The sequence below is a fragment of the Alexandromys fortis genome, unplaced genomic scaffold, assembly GCF_014885135.2.
Source record: "Alexandromys fortis isolate MF-2015 unplaced genomic scaffold, M_Fortis_MF-2015_v1.1 scaffold_245, whole genome shotgun sequence".
NCBI classification, from domain to species: domain Eukaryota; kingdom Metazoa; phylum Chordata; class Mammalia; order Rodentia; family Cricetidae; genus Alexandromys; species Alexandromys fortis.
In genome coordinates, this window is record NW_026068139.1 from 549934 (window position 1) to 570610 (window position 20677).

General features: G+C 43.5%; 1 protein-coding gene across 1 annotated transcript in view; it reads left to right on the top strand.

The window, feature by feature from the left end:
* Igf2bp3 (insulin like growth factor 2 mRNA binding protein 3) overlaps positions 1-20677 on the top strand; it is a 134076-nt gene that overhangs the window by 42940 nt on the left and 70459 nt on the right. The window contains exon 3 of the mRNA XM_050126580.1: positions 2112-2160. Coding sequence (XP_049982537.1) covers positions 2112-2160 — 49 coding nt within the window. The remainder of the gene's footprint in view (positions 1-2111; positions 2161-20677) is intronic.

The following is a 20677-nucleotide window of genomic DNA, read 5'->3' on the forward strand; positions in this document are numbered from 1 at the left end:
TCATTATTATTAGTGTGCATATGTTCATGTGATTGAATGTGAGGTCAAAAAAGTGTTTTTCAGCCGGGTGATGGTGGTGCATGCCTTTAATCCCAGCACTCGGGAGGCAGAGGCAGGCGGATCTCTGTGAGTTCGAGACCAACCTGATCTACAGAGCTAGTTCCAGGACAGGTTCCAAAGCCACAGAGAAACCCTATCTCGAAAAACCAATAAATAAATAGATAAATAAAATTAAAAAAGTGTTTTTCTCAATCTTTTTGTTTGCTTGTTTGAGACAAGATCTCACTATGAAGCCCTGGTTAGTCTAGAAATCTCTCTGTAGGCTGGCTGGTCTAGCACTCACTGTGTAGGCTGGCTTTGAACTCACAGAGCCTTCTTTGCCTCCTTAATACTGACATTAAAAGCGTGCACCACTGTGTCCAGCTTCTTAAAAGGGTGGTCGAGATAGAGGTCAAACCTTCATGTTTGTGCACAAGTACTTTACCAACTAAGCCTTTTCCCAAGTCCTAGGATGATGTGGGATTCCCATCTGTATGCTGTGAATATGTTTTATTACCATTGGTTAATAAAAAAGCTGTTTTGGCCAATGACTTAGCAGAGTAAAGCCAGGCAGGAAATATGAACAGAGATCGAGAAAGTAGGCGGAGTCAGAAAAGACGCCATGTAGCTGCCAAAGGAGACAGATGCCGGAACCTTACCAATAAGTAGGCCACAGTCTTGTGGTGATACATAGATAAATAGAATGGGTTAATTTAAGATCTAAGAATTAGTTAATAAGAAGACTGAGCTAATAGGTTAAAAAGTGTTGTAATTAATATAGTTTTTGTGTGATTATTCAGGTCTGGGCAGCCGGGAAACAAATGTGCAGTCTCTGCTTACACTAGGATGTCTTTAAATGCATAGGATTGCTAAAGAATCTATTTTATTTATTATTATTATTATTTTGTTGTTGTTGGTTTTTTTTTTTTTCGAGACAAGGTTTCTCTGTGGCTTTGGAACCTGTCCTGGAACTAGCTCTGTAGATCAGGCTGGTCTCGAACTCACAGAGATCCGCCTGCCTCTGCCTCCTGAGTGATGGGATTAAAGGCATGCGCACTACTGCCCAGCTAAAGAATTTATTTTAAAATGCAGTTAGCAAAACCTGGTGTCCTAGTTCAAGCCTGCTCAGGCAAGAGGATTGCTGCAGGTTCCAGGCCAGCCTGGGATACAGCACAAGAGACCCTATCTCCAGAAAAGAACACTGAGCCCATACAGTTAGCAAATGATATAGTAATATATACTTTTCAATATAATCACGGAGAGCTGGGGAATGGCTCTCGGTTGATAGTACTTTCTTCATGTATGAGACCCTGGGTTCAGTGCCCAGAATTGCATGAATAAGGCTTCATGGCACATAGCTATAAGCCCAGTGCTCAAAAGGTAAAGGCAGTGGTGACCTCAGGAGTTCAAGGTCATTCTAGGTTAGTCTGCATGAGACCACATGTATGCTTACATGGGTGTATGCATGCATGCATGCTTGTGTGTGTATAAGTTTGGCAACATAGTGAATTTCTTGGTACTAAATGCAGTTGGTATTTAATAGATCTACTGCACCTTTCGTGGCATGAGAGTAGCTGATTTTTATTGATTTGAGAATTACAGGTACTATGGCTTATATCCAGCACTCACGATGAAAGAATGCATTGAATGTTACAGTCAGGAAGTAGTGAAAACATGTGAGTTTCCTTCCTCGCAAGTTCCCTGAAAGCTATCGCGAGCCCCTTGGCTGTGATCTCAAAACAAAAATATCTGGACTAAAGCTCTGTTTGTGCCCTGGGAGGCTTAAGCTGAGGAAAGAGGGCTTGGGAGCGAAACATAGTCATCAGAACAAATGAATTTATCTGTCTGTTTTTGTGGTTTAGAAAATTTCAGTCATTTAAGAACGCCAAGTCCGTGTGTCTTGGGCATACCTCGGGGTTGGCGTGCTTTTTCCCTGGGCTGCATTCCCTCATTATATCTTATGCAGCTAAATTAAAATTCATATTTTAAGTATTTCTTAAATTCTGTGTTAGCTACTGGTGTGTTTTTCTTTTTTAAGTTTTGTTCCTTAAAACGTTTTAATTCTTCTGCAGGATTCGGAAACTTCAGATACGAAATATCCCGCCCCACTTACAATGGGAGGTAAGACCTTCTATATTTTAAGCTAAGATCTTAGTTTCAGAGTCTAGTGTTTTGTTTTTCCAAAGTTTTTTTTTCCCTTCCTTCAGCTCTCAGGTGTGCTAGAACCTAGTTCTTTTCTCTTATGGCTGAGATATGGACTTTTCTTTGTAGAATTAAACTCCTTAAAACTGTTCCTTGAAATATTTTTAAAAATGCCCAATAGTTGAGAGTAGTTGTTACCTTTCTCGTTCAACTCCATTCAGACAGTGTCCTGTTGATCTGAGTTGCCCATTGGAAATAAATATGACATTCTTTCCTTGGCAGAATTTTTAAAAGACATACACTTGCTACTTAATACTTTATTTTAAAATGCAATTCTACTTTTTGCTTAGAGAGTGGATCTGCAGTGATCGTGTATTAACAAAAACTATGTAGCACAGTTGGCTTGTGTCAGCAATTTCCACAGCATCACGATGTTGTCGTGGTGAGAATTTACTATATGTTTATTGCGTGGATCTGTGCACTTTCTTGTGGAGGCCATCGGACCTTTTAGGAGTTGATTCTCTTCTACCCTGGGGACCCAGGGATTGAACTCAGGTCTTCAGGCTTTGACTGCAACAGCACCTTTATGGGACCATCTTGCTGGCTTCCCAGAAAGGTTTCAAAACTTGCCTTGAAGCTTTGCAGGGGAACTTCTCAGTGTCTGTATAGTTAGAACATCAAGAATGACTTGTTTTGTGGTTTCAGATTAGGTTTCTAAATGAATTTGCTGCATCATTAAACCAAAGCGCTTATTAAAATGCAAAGTATGATTTCAAGGTTTCCATGGCAGTGAGCCGAGGGAAATTGTTGAGTTTTGACTCCCAAGGTCCCTGCATAGTATCAAATCATTTGTGCTCAGAATATGCAGTGCTGTCCTGTGACACAGCTGTTGCATCTTGGAAAGGATGCTAGTTCCTTAATATATTTTAAATGTTTTTGTTTCACAGTAAACAACTTTGTGGGTTGAATGGTGATTTCAGAGTAAAGGGCATGCATTTCCCTGTTTTAGAGTAATTTTTGTTTAGGAATTCATTAGCTTGAGTAGACCTCAAACTGCTTGTGTAGCATCAAGATCAATTTGAGCTTGGGCCATATTAAATATGGCTTAATAGGATACTGTGCTCAGGAATCACATCTAGTGTGATATGGTTGTCAGTGACAGAGTCAAATACAGCGGCCAAAAATAGGGTCTGTCTGTTGAGCTAGACAGAGTATTCATTGAGACTGTGTGGCTTGTGATGTTTTTCTTTCTTGTATTTTCCCCTTGTTCTGAGTAAAATCTAACTAATAAGGCAATCCGTTATTTGCCCTACTTCTTTCTTCATAGTTAATTTTCTCTACTCTCCTTCCACTCCTGTCTTCCATCTGCTTCTCTGTTCTTATGCAAGGTCTCAGCCTTAGCCTTCAGAGTCCTGGGTTACAGGCATGTATGTGCCACTGCTCTAGACCCATGTTCTCTTTTAAAAGGGGCAATGAAATTAAAGTAATTACATGAGAATGTAGAAGAACCTTGGATCTAGAATTTAGAGTCTCTTCAGCTTTGATTCTCAAACTTTTTTTTTTACATTAACACTTTTTTTTGGTAAGGGTGGACAGGGCCTTGCCTAACCTCAGACTTTCACAATCCTCCTGCCTCAGTCTCCTGAGTGCTGGAATTCCTGGCATGTACCAGCAGGTGTGATTAAAAGCCAAATTGATCAAGCTTGTTAAGAGTAGGGTGAGTGGGCAGTTCCTTTCCCTGAAGGCTTGTGTGGCACCATTTATCCCTGCTGTCAGGGAAAGGTCACTTTGTGTATCTTTGTCTCTGCACCCTGGGTATGCTCACTGTCTTGTGCCAAAGCCTTGCTGTAGACAGTGATAACTGTGTACTTCCAGTCCAGGTTCCATTATAATGGCAGGATTAGACTTTGAGTCCACTGATTAATCTTAGGATCACAGAGAGTGGAACAGCCAGACGTGTGATTCATGATTGGATGAAGGAAATTCATTACACAGACAAAATATTCCTGTGTAAAAAAGAGATTTGACTACATACATTCTGTTTTAACTAAATTTTGCAAGAAATATGGATGGTGGGGTATAGATTAAATGATAACCACACCTGTGGTATGAGATGTTTCACAGCATAAACAATGTTGTTTTGTTAGACAGCCAGTGGCCTGACAAACGGAAGGAGATTTTAGAACACGACTTGTGCACATGCCTGTAGTAAACTGTGAGCTGTGTACAAGCTCAGTGCGACAGTATAAAGGAAGCATGGCAGCTTGTAGGGAGACTAAATTGTAGCCTAGCATCATGACTTTATTTCTGAACACACACACACACCATGACATACATGTGGCAGTTGGAGCTTGTTCTTTCATTCTACCATGTGGTCCCAGGATTTGACTCAGGTTTTCAGCTTGGTAGCAAGTGTCTACCCACTGAGCCATCTTGTCAGCCCTGAACACACTTAAAAAATATCTGAGACTTGTTGGGCGGTGGTGGTGCACGCCTTTAATCCCAGCGCCTGGGAGGCAGAGGCAGGTGGATCTCTGTAAGTTTGAGGCCAGCCTGGTCCACAGAGTGAGTTCTAGGACAGCCAGGACTGTTTCACAGAGAAACTCTGTCTCAGAAAACAAACAAACAAACAAACAACGAATCACACCTGCCAAGAGCATAGCACTCTCAGTACTGGGGGAGGCAGAACTTTGTGAGACCAGCCTGGTCTAAATAGTGAGTTCTAGGGCAGCCAGTGCTACATGGTGTGACCCTGCTTCAGAAGAAAAGAAAACTTACATCTACTGTGACCCTAGAAACAGTGATTGGTCTGTGGGAGCAACCTGTTCATTTATGTGTGTGATAGCATAAGCTCATCACTTCTAAGCCTTAATTAAGGTCTCATGGCCATCAGGTCTAGCTGGTCCCACAGTGCACACACTAGGCCTGCTGATGCTCTAACCTAGAAACCAAAAGCAGCAGTCTGCATCCTGCCACTTACCTTGTCAGCCTGTCTGACGGCCACAATGGGAGCCGTGTGCTGGTCTGTAGGTGCTGTCCTGCGTTGTTAGTGTTGCCCACCATCCTGCTTTCCTTCCCATGACTCTCGTCATCTCATCTCTCTTCCAGCTGAGATATGAGAAGTGGTCCTCTCAGGGCCTTTGGGTAGCACCCTCTCATACTGTGTGTCAACAGGGCTTTAATGGTTTCTAGTGATTTCCTTTTTGATGATGTAAAGCATTCTGAACACCAGGGTGGGAGAATGTTTCTCAGCGTTTGTGTCTGTGATAAGCGTTTGGAGGGCCTGATTCTGGAGCACTAGGAGAGCTCTTCCCCACATGTAGGATAGACACAGGAAGCAATCTCTTGTCGTCCTTACCTTCTCAGCAGTGCCGAGGGAGTGCCGTGAGGTGGAAGAAAGGTGGCCGGCCGGGGCTGACTGAAACACCATACTTTCTGATCTTTTCTTTCACTCTACTCTTTCTTGGGGTGGCTCCACTTGTTAGATTTAGGGAAGGTTCGCATGTGAGATTAATTTCTAGTGTCTTAGGAAAGAACATCTCTGAGAATTTCCTGACTGTTCTCTGATCAGAGGAATCAGGATCTCTAGTAGCATTCATAAACGGAAAGAGGAAAACCCATAATCTGCTGGCCATGGGGGTGAAGTTGTCCTAGAGTAAAGAGCAAATTAGGGCCTTCTGTGGGGAAGTGGAGGGTGGTGTTTCCAGAGTGGGTTAGAGACAGAGCTGAGCCATGGTTAGTCATCTGTATCTGAAGGCTCCCTGTGCTTGTGTGCCTTGTGCTGTCTCTGGCTGGGATGACTAAGATTTCCCAAGGCAAATGGCAGAATATGTAGTCTGACAAATATTCAAGGGGATGTGTGCTTCATTTATTACATTTGTCTACTTAAATCACTTATTTTTGTTTATGTGTGTTACGTGTTCACATGCAAGTCACTGCTCATAATTGGATGTTGGAAGACACCTTGAAGGAGTCTGTTCTCTTTGACCATGCCAGGCTCAGTGGTAAATGCCGTTACCTGCTAAGCTAGTTTACTGGCTGGAGATTGCATACTTTAAAATCACAGTCTTGCTAATAAAACAAAACAGATGTCAGACAGTGGTGGTGCACGCCTTTAATCCCAGCACTCAGGAGGCAGAAGCAGGCAAGGACAGCCTGGTCTACAAAGTGAGTTCCAGGACAGACAGACAACTGTAACATAGAGAAAGCCTGTCTCAAAAAAGCCAACCAATCAACCAAACAAACAAACAAACAAAACACCACCAACAAAAATCACCAAAAAACCCACAGTGTCTTTTAGCTTCATTTCAAAAAAAACAAGCCCTCACTTCCTTATCTCCCCCCCCCAATCTGGGAAGGTGAGCATCTTATGAAGAAGTTTCCATATCATAAAGTCCTCTTTCCCCTCCAGTTCATTGTCTAGTCTGGTTGACTAAGTGGAAACTGTTTCCTGGGCTGAGCAGTGGGATTGTTGGACCCTAGAGTCCAATCATCAAGGAAGAGTTGCTCCAAGAGACCATCTCTCACACCACAGTTGATGTAAAAGCATGAGGATTTTATTAATTCTGTCATGACAAAGTCTTTCAGCATTCAAGAGGCCAGAAAGACCCCAAATAGCTGGTACAGGCTACTTTTAAAGGAAAAAAAACACAAAAGGAAGGGGGAGTGTCTAGGGGTTCTTTAACTATTATGATTGGCTTTTTCAAAAGGGCTATTACCAATAATTGGCTGGAGAGTGGTTGCCAGATCAGATGAGGTAACAGGAAACATCTGAGGATCACTTTGCCCCTTTCCCAGGAACTGAGTCAACACCTAAGGGTTATCTTGCCCTATTCAGGGAGATGGAAAGTTCCCAACATCTCAGTACAGGCATGTGTAGCTGTTAGGTCCTTGGTTCCCAGGGGTGGGGCACTACTGCTCCAGAGTTGTCAGAAATGGCTTTAGAGTTGTTTTAGAGTATCCAGGCTGGTGGCACAGAAATCAGGTGGAAATCAAAACATAAGAGACTGTTGTAACTTCTCTCCTGGCCCCAACCTGGTTATCTTAATTTTTTTTTTAATATTTTTTCTTATGAGCTTGAATAATTTTAGGGACATTGCAGAAATCTTTAGTGGGAACCCCCTAATTGTCCTAACAGAACGTTTTATTTAGCATACTGCTGGGCTCGTTGTCTCTGGAACCAGTTCAGAGAAAGCCATATTAGAACTATTAGAACATACAGACTTCTGTCTGGGTTGTCACAGTTTATTCTCGCACATTTTGGACCCAGCTCTGTCACCAGTAGGAAGCTTTGCTGGAGAAGCAGCAGAGCCTCCCCCTGTTATTCCTTAGGCAGTCTTTCCTACTTTTGGTCGGAAGGACTGACGCAAGAAAGATGAAGATAACCAGGGGAAAGAACTTGAGTGGTGTGGCTAACAGCAGAAACTCCAACCCTTGCCAGCTCGTGAACAGAGAAAATAAGGACTAAGCAGCAGGAAATGGCCATTTTCGTATGCAGTAAAGCAAGCCGTCCATATTAAATTTAGGTTACTTTATGAGGAGGGGTTATGTAAACCAGAAATGTACATGAGATCAGTAAGGGCTTCTTAAATTGGGCAGTATCAGTGGAGTCTGGTATTTCCTTTCTGTATGGACCCCAAGGAAGACTGAGGACAGGAGGCTTCCTTTCCAAGGAGGTTTGGGTGCTGTTAGCAAGATCGCAGCACCGGTAAGCCAGGCTCTGGCAGGAGAGGGAAATTAAGAGGATCGAAGAAACAGTGGTACCTTGTTATTTATCAGGGTTGTGGGAGCAAAGCCTTCTGTAGTCTCAATATAAAAGGTCTTGCTGTCAGCCTTGGGCAGATGTGCACTGAGACCAGGAAGACTGTGTTGGGGATCAGCAGGAGGCAAGGTGACAAGTGAAGAGACTCACAGGGCTTGGGAGGATGCTCAGATGGTGATGTTCTTGAAGGCAGGAGCTATCATGCTTTCATCCAAGTGATGACTGCATTTTGGCGTTGTGGTCACATGCTTTTTGTCTGTGATGGATTTAGAAATGAATGCTAAGGGGCTGGACAGAGGACTCAGTGGTTAAGAGCACTTAACTGATCTTGCAAAGGACCCAGGTTCAGTCCCAGTCACTTATACAGTGGTTCATGATCGAGTTCTATGGTATTTGATGCCTTTTCTGGCTCCCGCATTCACATGGTGCATATATGTGCACTCAGGCAAGTACACATAATAAAATGAGTAAGTATTTTTTAAAGGACATTAATGCTGAATGGAAATTGAGTAAGACAGATGCATTTATTTATTTATTTGTTTGTTTGTTTATTTAGGTGCTATTGTTGTTTGTTTTTGGAGACAGGGTTCCTCTGTGTAGCCCTGGTTGTCTTGGAACTCGCTCTGTAGACCACTCTGACCTCAAACTCACAAGGATCTACCTGTGTCTGCCTCCCAAGTGCTGGGATTAGAGCCCCCCCCCCCAAGTAAGATAGACAGTGGATAGATAACAATATTAAACTCTCTAGCTCAATCAGATGGAAGCAATGTGTTGAAAGTGGAACTGATACCGATCATGAGTGAGCAAGAGGTTACAGGAGTCATTGATATCAAGTGATGATGGAGGGGGAGGGGGTCCCTGCAGGTGTCATACAGGGAAGTGAACCACTTGAAGAGTAAGAATGAAAACCGGGTGCAGATTGGCCTCATCAACCTGGATCAGACTTCTGGGAGTCTAATGCCAGGCAATTCATTGTCAGCATATTTAAAACAGTACGATTTGGGGAAAGGTTTCCAGGCAGCAATCAGTCCAGTTCTAGCTGCACACTAAAGCTTACGGTGACTACGTAGAGACTCTTTAACACAGAGTACATGTGACCACGAGGGTGGGCTCTATAGTTAAAAGGCCTAATGTGGTCTCTGACCCATAGCACAGCGGTCAGCAGGCCATAGAGTACTTGTGACTTCTCGCCTAAGGATGGGTTTATAGTCTACAGAGGGAAGAGTCCGGGATAATCATTCTGGGGAAATAGGGCAAGGTCTGTCTCTATAGCAAAAGGTGGGTGAGGCCTGCCTCCACAGATAGCAGAAAAGTCACCTGGTCCTTAACAAAGTCCACGCTCAGCTTTCTGGATAAAAGCAAGTATTTGATTTTATCTCCCCCATTGAGGAGACACCCCTGTGTGATTAGCATTCGTAGTTCTTAGTAGTGCTTCTCTGTGAGTACAAGGACCTCTGTGTGCCAGCGAAGCGTCACCAGTGACAGTTAAAGATTGCCTTCTCCAGGATTCAGGGTAGAAATCTAACTGAAGCAGGCACAGAATAAGCTGGGTTCCTGTGGGAGTGGTTTTCTTTCACAGTGCTCTGTCTTTGACCTCTTGGCCAGTAAATATCCAACACCTCATGTGTGCTTGCTACCAGATGAACCACTGAATTTTCATAGCAACTCAGTGTCCCCATTTAAGAAGAGGCATCTGAGGTGCAAGAGGTTTTTCTAGGTCACAAGCTGGAGAAGGCTAGGGTTTCTGCTGGTAATCGGGTCACAGAAACCAAGTTCTTTTTCCTTTAGTGGCTCTTCACCCACTTTGTTGTGTCATCTGAAGCTGGGCATGGTGACTTACATCTGTAATTTCAGCACAAGGGAGGCTGAGGCAGGAGGAGTCCCCCCCCCACTTCCTCCCTTTCTCCCTCCTTTCCTTCTTACCTCTGTCTTCGGTTTTTCAAGACAGGGTTTCTATGTAAGAGCTCTTGCTGTCCTGGAACTAGCTCTGAAGACCAGGCTGTCCTTGAACTCACAGAGATCCATCTGCCTCTGCCTCAGAGTGCTGGACTTAAAGGCACGTGCCACCACCACCTGGCTTGGGTTGTGTTCTTTTTGCATGTCTTTCTGGGATGGTCAGTCTCACATCATTAGAACTGCTCTGGTGGCTGGTGCCTATGTGGGGTAGATTCCAGTCCCTATGGTTGGGACATGTTACCTTCAGGAGTTTATGATGCCATTTTTCCATTGCCCTATGATACCTGGTGGTTGTTCTGTGGTGGCAGTAGTGGCTGATGCTTTTAAAATCTTCACAACTTATTTTATTATGAAGAATATCAAATGTAAAAGTAGATTAGTACAATGAAACTGAGTTTCACCATATTGATACATGGTTAGCTGGTTTTGTTCTGTGTGTGTATGTGAACTCGTTCCCCTTTCTTGCTTATTTTGAAGCAAGTTCTGTATATTGTACCATCATTTGACATTTCAGTTCATGGCTCCCAAAGATACCATCTCTTCCACAGTGTAAATCTAAACAAGAACTTCCTGCCTCAACCTGCCTTGTCCTTCTTGAGGCTGAAAGCCAAAAGGCCAGGGTGCCTGCTGGTGATGTGGGAGTGATTTCTTACTAATAAAGAAACTGCCTAGGCCCATTTGATAGGCCAACCCTTAGGAAGGCGGAGAAAACAGAACAGGATGCTGGGAGAAAGAAGCTGAGTCAGGAGTTGCCATGATTCTCCCATTTCAGACAGACGCAGGTTAAGATCTTCTCTGGTAAGCCACCTCGTGGGCTACACAGATTATTAGAAATGGGTTAGATTAATATGTAAGAGCTAGCCAGTAAGAGGCTACAGATAACGGGTCAGGCAGTGTTTAAAAGAATACAGTTTCCATGTAATTATTTCGGGGCATAAGCTAGCCATGTGGGCGGCCGGGTGCCGGGGACGCAGCCTCGCCGCTCTTACCACAACATGCTGGTTTGTCATTTCCTGGGCCTGTGGGGGAAGGAGTCCTCACTCTGCTGGTTCTCAGTTTGTGGTAGCATAACTCCCCTTTACACGGTGTTCCCACTGTGTTCTAGCCCCAGACCCCACTTTTAGAAAGAGGCCCTTGCTCTGGTTTAAGAAGTCCATACAAGCCTATTGAACTGTACCACCTCTGTAAAGTAAGGCCACATTCTGAGAAGCTGGGAAATAGGTCTTAATCGTAGAAACTTTTGTTAGGGAGAAGGCATCATTGAATCTAAAATGGGCTCTTTAAATTTAGATTTTCACGATAAGCACTAGCAATATGACTCAGCAGGTCACCTGCCTTCTGGTCTGCGTTGATGAGCTGAGCTAGTGCGTGAGTGAATGGCCGGGAACTTCTTGTTGAATTGGAGGCTGTTAAACATCAGAAGCATATGTGGTTCCTAGATGATGTTTCTTAAAAAGTTGACCATTTTAGTGGATCCACTCCTCCTCTGAGGACTGTTTTCCTTACCATTGTATTTGTGGACGTTAGTGTATGCTGTAGAGTTCACATTCGTACTTTGATGAATGTGTGTGGTTACTTAACATATTCCTCTGACCCTTGTGGAACTCAGATTAGATGCAGGTTCGCTGTTTGCTAATTTGGACAGGACATGGTATATTTCTTTCAATAAGAAGAGGTGGTGGTGTCTGTTTCTGATGTGGATGGCGTTGGTCTTTCCTAACACTCTGAGGGTGTGGTTCTGAGACATTAGGCTTCGGGTCTGCCTTGGCTTCATTCCCGAGTTGCCATTGGGTAAAGAGGATCCTGTCTTTAGCAGTTATTTGGTTATTCAATTATTGAGATAGTGTGTATACAAAACACAGACTTGAAGCTCATTCCGCCTCCGTTTATTTAGTACCCTTTATCAGAGCCAGCATGTTTTTGTGTGCTGAGCTACACACTGGGCTTCAGACTGGAGTCACTTTTCAGCATTTGTACCCTAAAATGAGTGTGGTGACTTCTTCCGGCCAGCGTTGTTTCTATGCCACCTCAGCACTCACTGCCTCACCTCGTTTTGTGACGTGAGCCCCAGGTTTATCATGTATGTTTTCTCTTCCCTGATTTCTGGGGAAATGATCCATGGTGATCGTGAAGTCATTTCCCTATGGGACCAGCCTTGCCAGGGCTACTGTTCTGTGGAACACTTCTGTCCTCAGTGCCTGTAGGCTTAGTTGTGTTTTACTTTTCCCTCTGTGTCATATTATGCTTTATCGTGTCTAGGAGTTCGATGTTGCAAGCCCACCGTACTGGTCTTGGCTCCCTGGGTTCTGGGGATACTCTCAGGTCCTCCAGCTTGGCAGGCAAGCCCTCTGCCACTAGGATATACCTTAAGTTTTTTCCTTTTCTTTTTTAAAATTTTTAATTTTTATCTTTGAGACAGGGTTTCTTTGTCTAGCTCTGACTGTCCTGGAAATTGCTCTGTAGACCAGGCTGTCCTCAAACTCACAGAGATCCGCCTGCCTCTGCCTTTTGAGCACTGAATTAAAGGCGTGAGCCACCATTACCCAGTCTATACCCTAATTTTTAAATTAATTTAAAAAAGTTGTCCTTTCTCATTTGCATACCAATCCCAGTTCCCTCTCCCTTCCCTTATACTCTGATTTTTTAATGAAAAACTTATTAGATTGACTTGTATTTGTATGTGTTGAGAGGGTTGGAGCTGTACACCTACAGGTGCAGGCCAGAGGCCAGCCTATATGATTTATTTTTCTTCTTCCACGCGGGTGCCATGTCTCAAACTCAAGTTATATCTAACAATTCATTTCACCAGTCTCAATTTTAAAAACAAGCAAATAAGCAATACCTGGACAGTATCTCATGCATCACAGACAGACCTCAAACTCACTAAGTAGATAATCCACACTGACCAGGGGTCAGTTTCTGGTCCTCTGCCTCCTGAGTGCTAGGGTTACAGGCATGTGCTTCCATGCCTAGTTTATGTTTTGGGGAATCAAACTCAGGGTTTCAGGCATGCTGGGTACAGCCCCTCCCCGTCCTAGCGTTTCGAAGAACTGTCTCCCTTTCCATTACTAAGCAGTGATGGGCAGCATTCTCATTTCTCCATAGCTTTACCAGCAGTTCTTTTCTGGGTTTTGACTTTATTTTGTTTTCCTTTTTAAAATGGTTATCACCCGAATGGGCAAATGTTCTTGCTTTTAAATTTTGGTTTCTAGTTGTTTGCATGTTAAGACATGATCTCACAGTGTAGCCTAGTCTGATTCCAGTGTCTGAATCCTCCTGTCTTAGCCCCCAAGGTTCCAGGATAGTAAAGTGATTCACCACACCTAGCTCTACCGTGCCTCTTTTCTCCTGCATGCATTTTCTGGGACTCCGTGAAGTGAAACATTCTTGAGTCTTTGTAGTGTTTATGCTGAAATGGTGAGTCTTTTTCTGTTAAGTCAGCTGTCAGCTGTAGAGTCTCCTCATCAGGTTGAAGATCCCGTTTACTCTTCTGGTTTGCTGACAGTCTACATATAGACAGAATATCACACTATTTCTGCATTGCAAAGTTGTTGCATCTATACAGTATTTTTTTTAGGATGCTTTGATAAACTGCATTGTTTTTTCTTCTCCCTCCTTTCCTTCTTCCTCTTCTCCTCCCCTTCTCTCCTCTCCCTTCCCCTTCCCCTCCTCTCCCTTCCTCTCCTCTTCCCTCCCCTTCCATCCCCTCCCATTTCTTCTTCTTCTCTCTTCTTAACCATTGAGCTATCTCTCTAGCTTCTGATTTTACCCTTCAAAGAATATATTCTGTTTACTTTTAAATGATTGGAGATATTCTTGTTATCGCCTATTGATACTTGAAGTTTTATTTTGTTATGGGGAGTCAACATCCTTGTATGTTTATAATTCTTTATATCTGTTCATATTTGTTTTATATCTGTGCTTTCAAATATGTCTTGATGGTCTCATGTTGCTGAGTAGTTTTTTTTTTTTAAATAAATGACTGCCATGAGGGTTAATGGTATTCAGTTCTGAAGAGAGAATGAAATTGAGTCTCTCGCTGTAATGACAGACTCACCTGCCTTTCTCTCCAGCTCTGCCCATCTGCTTTATGTATTTTTAAGCTTGGTTGTTAGGTTCAAATACATCCAGAATCGCTGTCTTCAAGGGTGAACTGACTTTTCTAAGCTGTTAGTTTTGTCCCTCATTATCCTGGTAGCTTTCTTTGTCTTGAAGTCTGTTTTGTTAAGGCTCACTCCAGCTTTCTGTTGATTAGTATGTTTTACGTCCCCTTTACGTTGAGAGAACCTGCACTGTAGTCATTGAAATGAGTCGCTTAAAGACAGAACATGGTGATATTGTGGACTCATGGGCACCCTTACTCTCTATCCGGTAGATTCAGACAACCCTCTCCTCTCCAAGTCCTGACTATTAGAAGTGCCCAAAGACATCAATCACCAAATAGACTTTTAGGAGCAGTGTAACTTCTACTTTAGAGCCTCTCACTGCTCTATAAGTAATGCCATTTTTCTGAAGCTCTTTTTGAGTTTTTCCTTTGGCTTTCAATAATTAGTTATGATATATTCGAAGACAGATTTGGGGAATGCCTTGTTTGGGGGTTCACTTCGTCTTTTGGGGCTGCTGCTTTTGCTAAACTCTCAACCATCACTGCTACACGTTTTGAGGTTTTTAATTTTTTTTAATTTTATATATTTATATATTTTTGGTGTTTTTTTATTTTCTGCAAATACCTCCTTTCTCTTGTTTGGATACTGATAGCATGGCGTTGACCACAGGCCTTTGAGCCTCTCTTCTGTCTTCTCTGTGAGTTGTTCAGAGTAATTGCACTTGGTCCGTTTCTAGGTGACATCCAGTATGTTTGTTAATATCTCCTATTTTCTGGTTTTTGGAGACAGGGTTTCTCTGTAGCTTTGGAGCCTGTCCTGGAACTAGCTCTTTTTTTTTTTTTTTTTTTTTTTTAAAGATTTATTTATTTATTATGTATACAACATTCCTTCCATGTATGCTTGCAGGCCAGAAGAGGGCACCAGATCTCATTATGTGGTTGCTGGGAATTGAACTCAGGACCGACCGCTGGAAGAGCAGTCAGTGCTCTTAACTTCTGAGCCATCTCTCCAGCCCTGGAACTAGCTCTTGTAGACCAGGCTGGCCTCAAACTCACAGAGATCTGCCTGTCTCTACCTCCTGACTGCTGGGATTAAAGGCGTGTGCCACCACTGCCTGGCAGTATCTCCAATTTCTCTGACACTGTCTTGTCATCCTTTTGGAGAATGCTCACCCTTTATGGAACAATTTTATGATAAACATCTCTAAAATCTGTCAAATAATTTTACATCTGTCATTCTTGTTATTTGTATTGTCTTTCTGTATGAGTTGATTTCTCTGACTTTAATATGCTACATAATTTTGAATTGTATCTTAGATATCTTGACTATTTTAAGACTCTGTATGTGTCTTCTTAAGTCTTGTGAAGAAGGCTGGTAATTTTGTTGTGGAATGCCCTCCTCTTAGCTGGGTTCATATTGCAAGTTGGAACCAGCCTTGCTTGATTTAGGGTTCCAGTGTCAGTTCCGTTTCCAGAGTTTAGGGGCCTGTCTGATTTGTGCCGGGGGGTCAGTCTGAGACCTAGGCAATGCCTAACCCATGATTAAGTGCTCAAAATCATGAGTGTGCTATTTAGTTCAGATTGAGCAAGGGACTGGCTGGCTTCTGGGTAACCTCAGGAGTCTGTAGTAATTTTGAGCTCCTTTGTCTTCCTCGTCTTGTTGGTATTTTGTTGTGCCCTGAGTCATCTTTTCTGGTTGTAGCCAGAAAAGCTTGCATCTGAGTCACTTTGCTTGGTCACATGCTTCCTATGCTGACTTGGAGGGTTTAAGTGACAGGACAAAGGAAAGAGCACAAATATTCAGTCATCCTTTGGAACTGTAGCTCCTGCCCTCCATGGGGTTTTGGTGACACATGCTGCTCACAAGCTAGGGACTGCAGGGCCTCTCCTAAGCTCCATGGCCACTCAGACTTTCCAGGTTTTGAATTGCTCGGAGTCTAGATAGGGGTGGGTCAGAGGGCAAAGAGCAAATGAGGCACCTTAGACCGAACAGTACTCCTGTCCCTGGTGAGGCTACACCAGCTGCTTCTAGTATGGTTCGATTTTGTAGCTACTTTCAGTGAGAGAGACAGTGGAATGCACTTGTTCAGTTGTGTCTGGATGCAGAACCTGGTACAAAGTTCAGTTTCCTTGATTGTGTGTAGTTTTAATTCCTTCTAAATTTCAAAGGGGATGGGCTGAGTCCTTAATTTTCTAGGACTACAATACCGTCTATCAGGAGGAGCTCTAAAGTTTATCTGTTACAGATAACCGTTGGTAAAATAAGACCCAGGAGGTCTTTAACTGTCTTTAAGATCTGAGTAAGGGATGTCCACGTGATTGATTGAGCATGAGAGCCGTATATGTCATGTGTGCTGTTTGGATGTGTAAACCCCTTTGCTTCCTGCTCTCATTTGATGAGTAAAATAAAGTTAACACGGGAGAAGGAGATGGTCCTCTGGTGGGGTTTCCAGCCATGTGTCAGTTGAGGATGGGCTGTTGAATCCTAAGTTTATCAGCAGCATCCAGCACGGCACACACACCTCAGCACTACCGGCATTTCTGCCTTTTCCTCTGTCTTGCTGAAGGGCCTGCTCTATGTCATATAAAATACAGTTTTGATCCCCTCCTGTGTGGGGATCAAAGACTTTAATTTTCTGTGGTCTTTACTGATGTCAGTATGTGTGCTCCGGTGACTTCTCAGGCTTCCTCCATTATGGCTCCTCCAAATTCCATGATATCTGAGATGGAAGCTCTTGTCCTCATCTTGTTGGATTTCATGATGTCTGAGATGGAGGTTCTTGTCCTCATCCTGTTGGATTGGTTATTGTATTATGGAGTGTCAGTTTTGTGGGTGCGAGAGTTCTGAAGATGGGAGTAGTGTTATAACAGCTGAGTGTGTAGCACCAAGCTGCACAAAAGTCTGTTAGTACAAGTACACCTCAGTATCGTGCAAAATGAAAATAGTACAGACAAAAAACATTTGGACATGACCAGAGTTTAAAGAATAATGAAGAATGTTAGAATATACATAAAATAATCCGCAGTGTATCAGGATTGGTGCTAACAGAGGGATGGCTTGCGGCCAACTCGGATCTCACTTAACTGATTCTTTTTGCTCATATGATTACTCAAGTGTATGCATGCTTGTGGAAGCCAGAGATAATCTCTGCTGCCATTCTTAAGGAACTGTCCAAAATTTATTTACTTATTTTAGAGACATGGCCTCTTACTGGTCTGAGACTTACTGAGCCCAGCTGGCCAGTGAGTCCAATTATGTCTCTTAGTCTCCACCTCCCCAACACTGGGATAATAAACACATGCCATTGAGTCCAAATTATTTTATAGGGATTTAGGGGTCTTGAATCTCCAAGTCCCTAAGTATAGTGTTTTGAATGAGATGTCCCCCTACAGTCTTGGGCTTTGGAATACTTGATCCCTATACTGATTCTGTTTGGGAGATTTAAGAGGTGTGGCTGTGTTGGAGGAAGTGTGTCACTGGAGCTGGGTTTTGAGAGTTCATCAGCTTGAGGCATTTTGAGTTGGCTCTCTCCGCTTTCTGCTTGTATTTTGAAATGTGAGCCCTCAGGTCTCAGCTTCCAGCTTTAACTGCCATGTCAGTGGCATGAGGCCATGCTACCATCTCTACTATTATGGATCTTAACTCTCTGGAACCATAGATCCAGAAGAAACAAACAAACAACCGCCTCCTTATATAAATTGCCTTGGTTACAGGTTTTATCTCAGCAATAGGAAATTAACTAATCCTTGGTACCAGGGAGTGAATAGTTGGTGGATGCTGTAACCACAGCCTAGTGAGCCAGTGTAGCAGGACCCTGGCAGGCAGTAGTGTTGGGAGTAGCACAGATTGTAGAGGTCCAGCTCAAGAGATTTCAATGGGAAGCAAGGACTTTAACAGTATTGATTGTTCTTTTGACAGTATCACTGTTTTCAGCCTATGTCCTGAGGCTAAATTTAACACCCTCCTCCCCCAACAGACTAATTTCTTTGGTGGAGGAAAGTTCAAGACAGCAGAAGGTTGAGTCTGTGTGACTAATAACTTGTTCAGACCTATAATGGAAAAGAGCAAGTGGAGCAGAAAGAAATACAAAATTCACAGTTTGGAAAGGAAATGAACTCCAGCAAAGCTTAATGTTACAGCCAGGAGTTGTGCTGGAGGAGAGACGATCTGTAGTTGTTAGAAATTCACAAGAGGAGTCTGATCTGCACTGGAGCAATGGGAAGGATACCTTCAGGGAAAGACCACCCTTTCCCCCATCTAAGCTTCAGTTTGTGAAAAGAGAAAGCCTAAGGGGCTGCTCCACATATAAAAGTCGCTGCTAATATGATCAAAACAGGCAAGGGTCCATCCCAAGCTGGCAACCAAACTTGACAGCAGCATCCATGTGGTACTGGCTTTAGGGGCATGAAAGATGGAAAAAGGGTGGGGTTGTGCATTCTTCCTCCTGGGTTTCAGAGCCACCGAGGCCAGGCAGCATGTGGCAGGGAAGTCCCTGTGTGAGGGCCCTGAGAGGACAGGAGTTGGCTTCCTGCTTGCAATTTGGGATGTGGAGCCTTTAGCCCTTGGCCATTATGGACCCTAACCCCCTGGAGAGCTGTAAGCGAGTTGCCTTGGTCATGATGATTTATCACAGCAATGAGAAAGTAACTAAATCACCATGTGAAAAGCCTGAGTGAGAAATGAAAGAAGCGGCTCAGTATCTGCCTCTGACTTACACACGTATGGAAAAGCATATCTGCATACACGTGTGCACACACCAACATGGATACAGAAAAGTAGAAATGTGCTTAAAGCCATTTGGAAAATTGTTGGAAATCCTGACCTAATCTCAAGTCAAAATTCACTTAAAGAGATCTTTAAAAATGAGATTCAAGTCACTGATCTAAATCACATACTTTTTGGGGGGTTTTGGTGGGCGTGTTGGATACACTAAGCAGCTCTGCCACTGAGTTAAGTGCCCGGCTCTTAAATGATAGTTTTTAGAATCAAACATTCTAACACAGTACCATTCAAGGATACTCAGGTTTGATACTTACATGGTGAAAAATGACAATGTGAAAAAGTAGATTTTGTTTTCCATAATTAAACCATTATGTTATTGTAAGAATTTAAAACTCTGTGTGTCCAGTAAAAACATTACATAACACAGAGTAGTCTCGAACCCGAGCCAGCGTGTTCTAGGCGCCATTCCTTCGTGTCGGCTGGTGTGGTGCTGTGCAACCTTTACTGTTGGACATGTTTTGTTGCAGCCCGCACCTTCAGTTGTTCTATGACCCTGTGGTATTCTAAAACACCCGCAGTTTTAGAAGTTCAGCTGTACAGCCACTAAGCACTGGTGCTTTTCTAGAGTGCCTGAGTTTGCTTTCCAGCACCCACATTGGGCTGCAGGGAGTCTGATGACCTCTTTTGGTTTCTGCAGGTGTACACACACACACACACACACACACACACACACACACGGCATATTTGTTTGCTTGCTCATTCATTCATCCATTCATTCATGCGTTCTCTCCTCCTGTGCTAGAGCCTCTTTCCCAGCAGTGGTGAAGGGTGTTAGATTAGTGATTTCCAAGCAGTCGCTGACTTAAAAACTACAATGAGCTATTAGAAGAGGTAAACTAAAACCCAGTGGAGAATCCGTGTGTGTGTGTGTGTGTGTGTGTGTGTGTGTGTGTTCGTGCATGCACTCATTTGTGCTTGTGGAAGCAAGAGAAGATGTTAGTAATCTGCTCTGTCGCTCTTTGCCTTGTTCCTTTAGACAGGGTCTCACAGAACCTCAGCCTAAGCTGGCAGCCAGCAAAAGATCATTGACCTCTGTCTCAGTCCCGCCCAGTGCTAGGGACCCAGTGCTCAGCTTGTCTGTAGGTGCTAGGGACTTGGACTTGGGTCCTCCCGTTTGAGAATGACTGCGTCTGAACACTTGTTCTCTCGGAAAGTTTCTGTTTCCGGCACCTTCAAGTCCTCATGGTTTATTCTCGGTGTTTCCTGTTTGAGAATGGGTCTTTTTTGTTTGTTTGTTTTGTTTTTTTGAGACAGGGTTTCTCTGTGGTTTTGGAGCCTGTCCTGGAACTAGCTCTTGTAGACCAGGCTGGTCTCGAACTCACAGAGATCTGCCTGCCTCTGCCTCCCGAGTGCTGGGATTAAAGGCGTGCGCCACCACCGCCCGGCTGAGAATGGGTCTTGCTTTGTTGTTGTTCAGTCTAACTCTAGACTTGCAGGCCTAAATAATTCTCCTGCCTCAAATCTCAGTAGCTAGGAGTGCAGGTGTGGGCCACAGCACCTGGCTTACCTTCTTGTTTCCATAAATAACCCAGTCATTTTTAGAACTTCTGATGATGGACATGAACTTAACTGCCTTTGCCTTCAGGGATCCCTTCCGATTCATGATTGAATTGGCAGTTTCCAGGCATAAATCATTGGTTTTATTTCTTCTTAGATCTACGTGCTTAAAATCTGTGTTCCTTCATGCTAGTACACAGGGAAGCAAGAATTTTTCAGGCCTGGATTTTAGAAGGCTTCCTGCTGTATGTTTTTCCTATATTCTTGATCAAAACATGCCAGTAGCAAGATATGAAGATGTGGTAGTTTGGATGTAATTGGCTAGGAAGTCTGATGTTGATGGCTCCTGCGGGTCGAGTCCAGCCAGGGCTAATCTGGGTGCCTTTTTATCAGT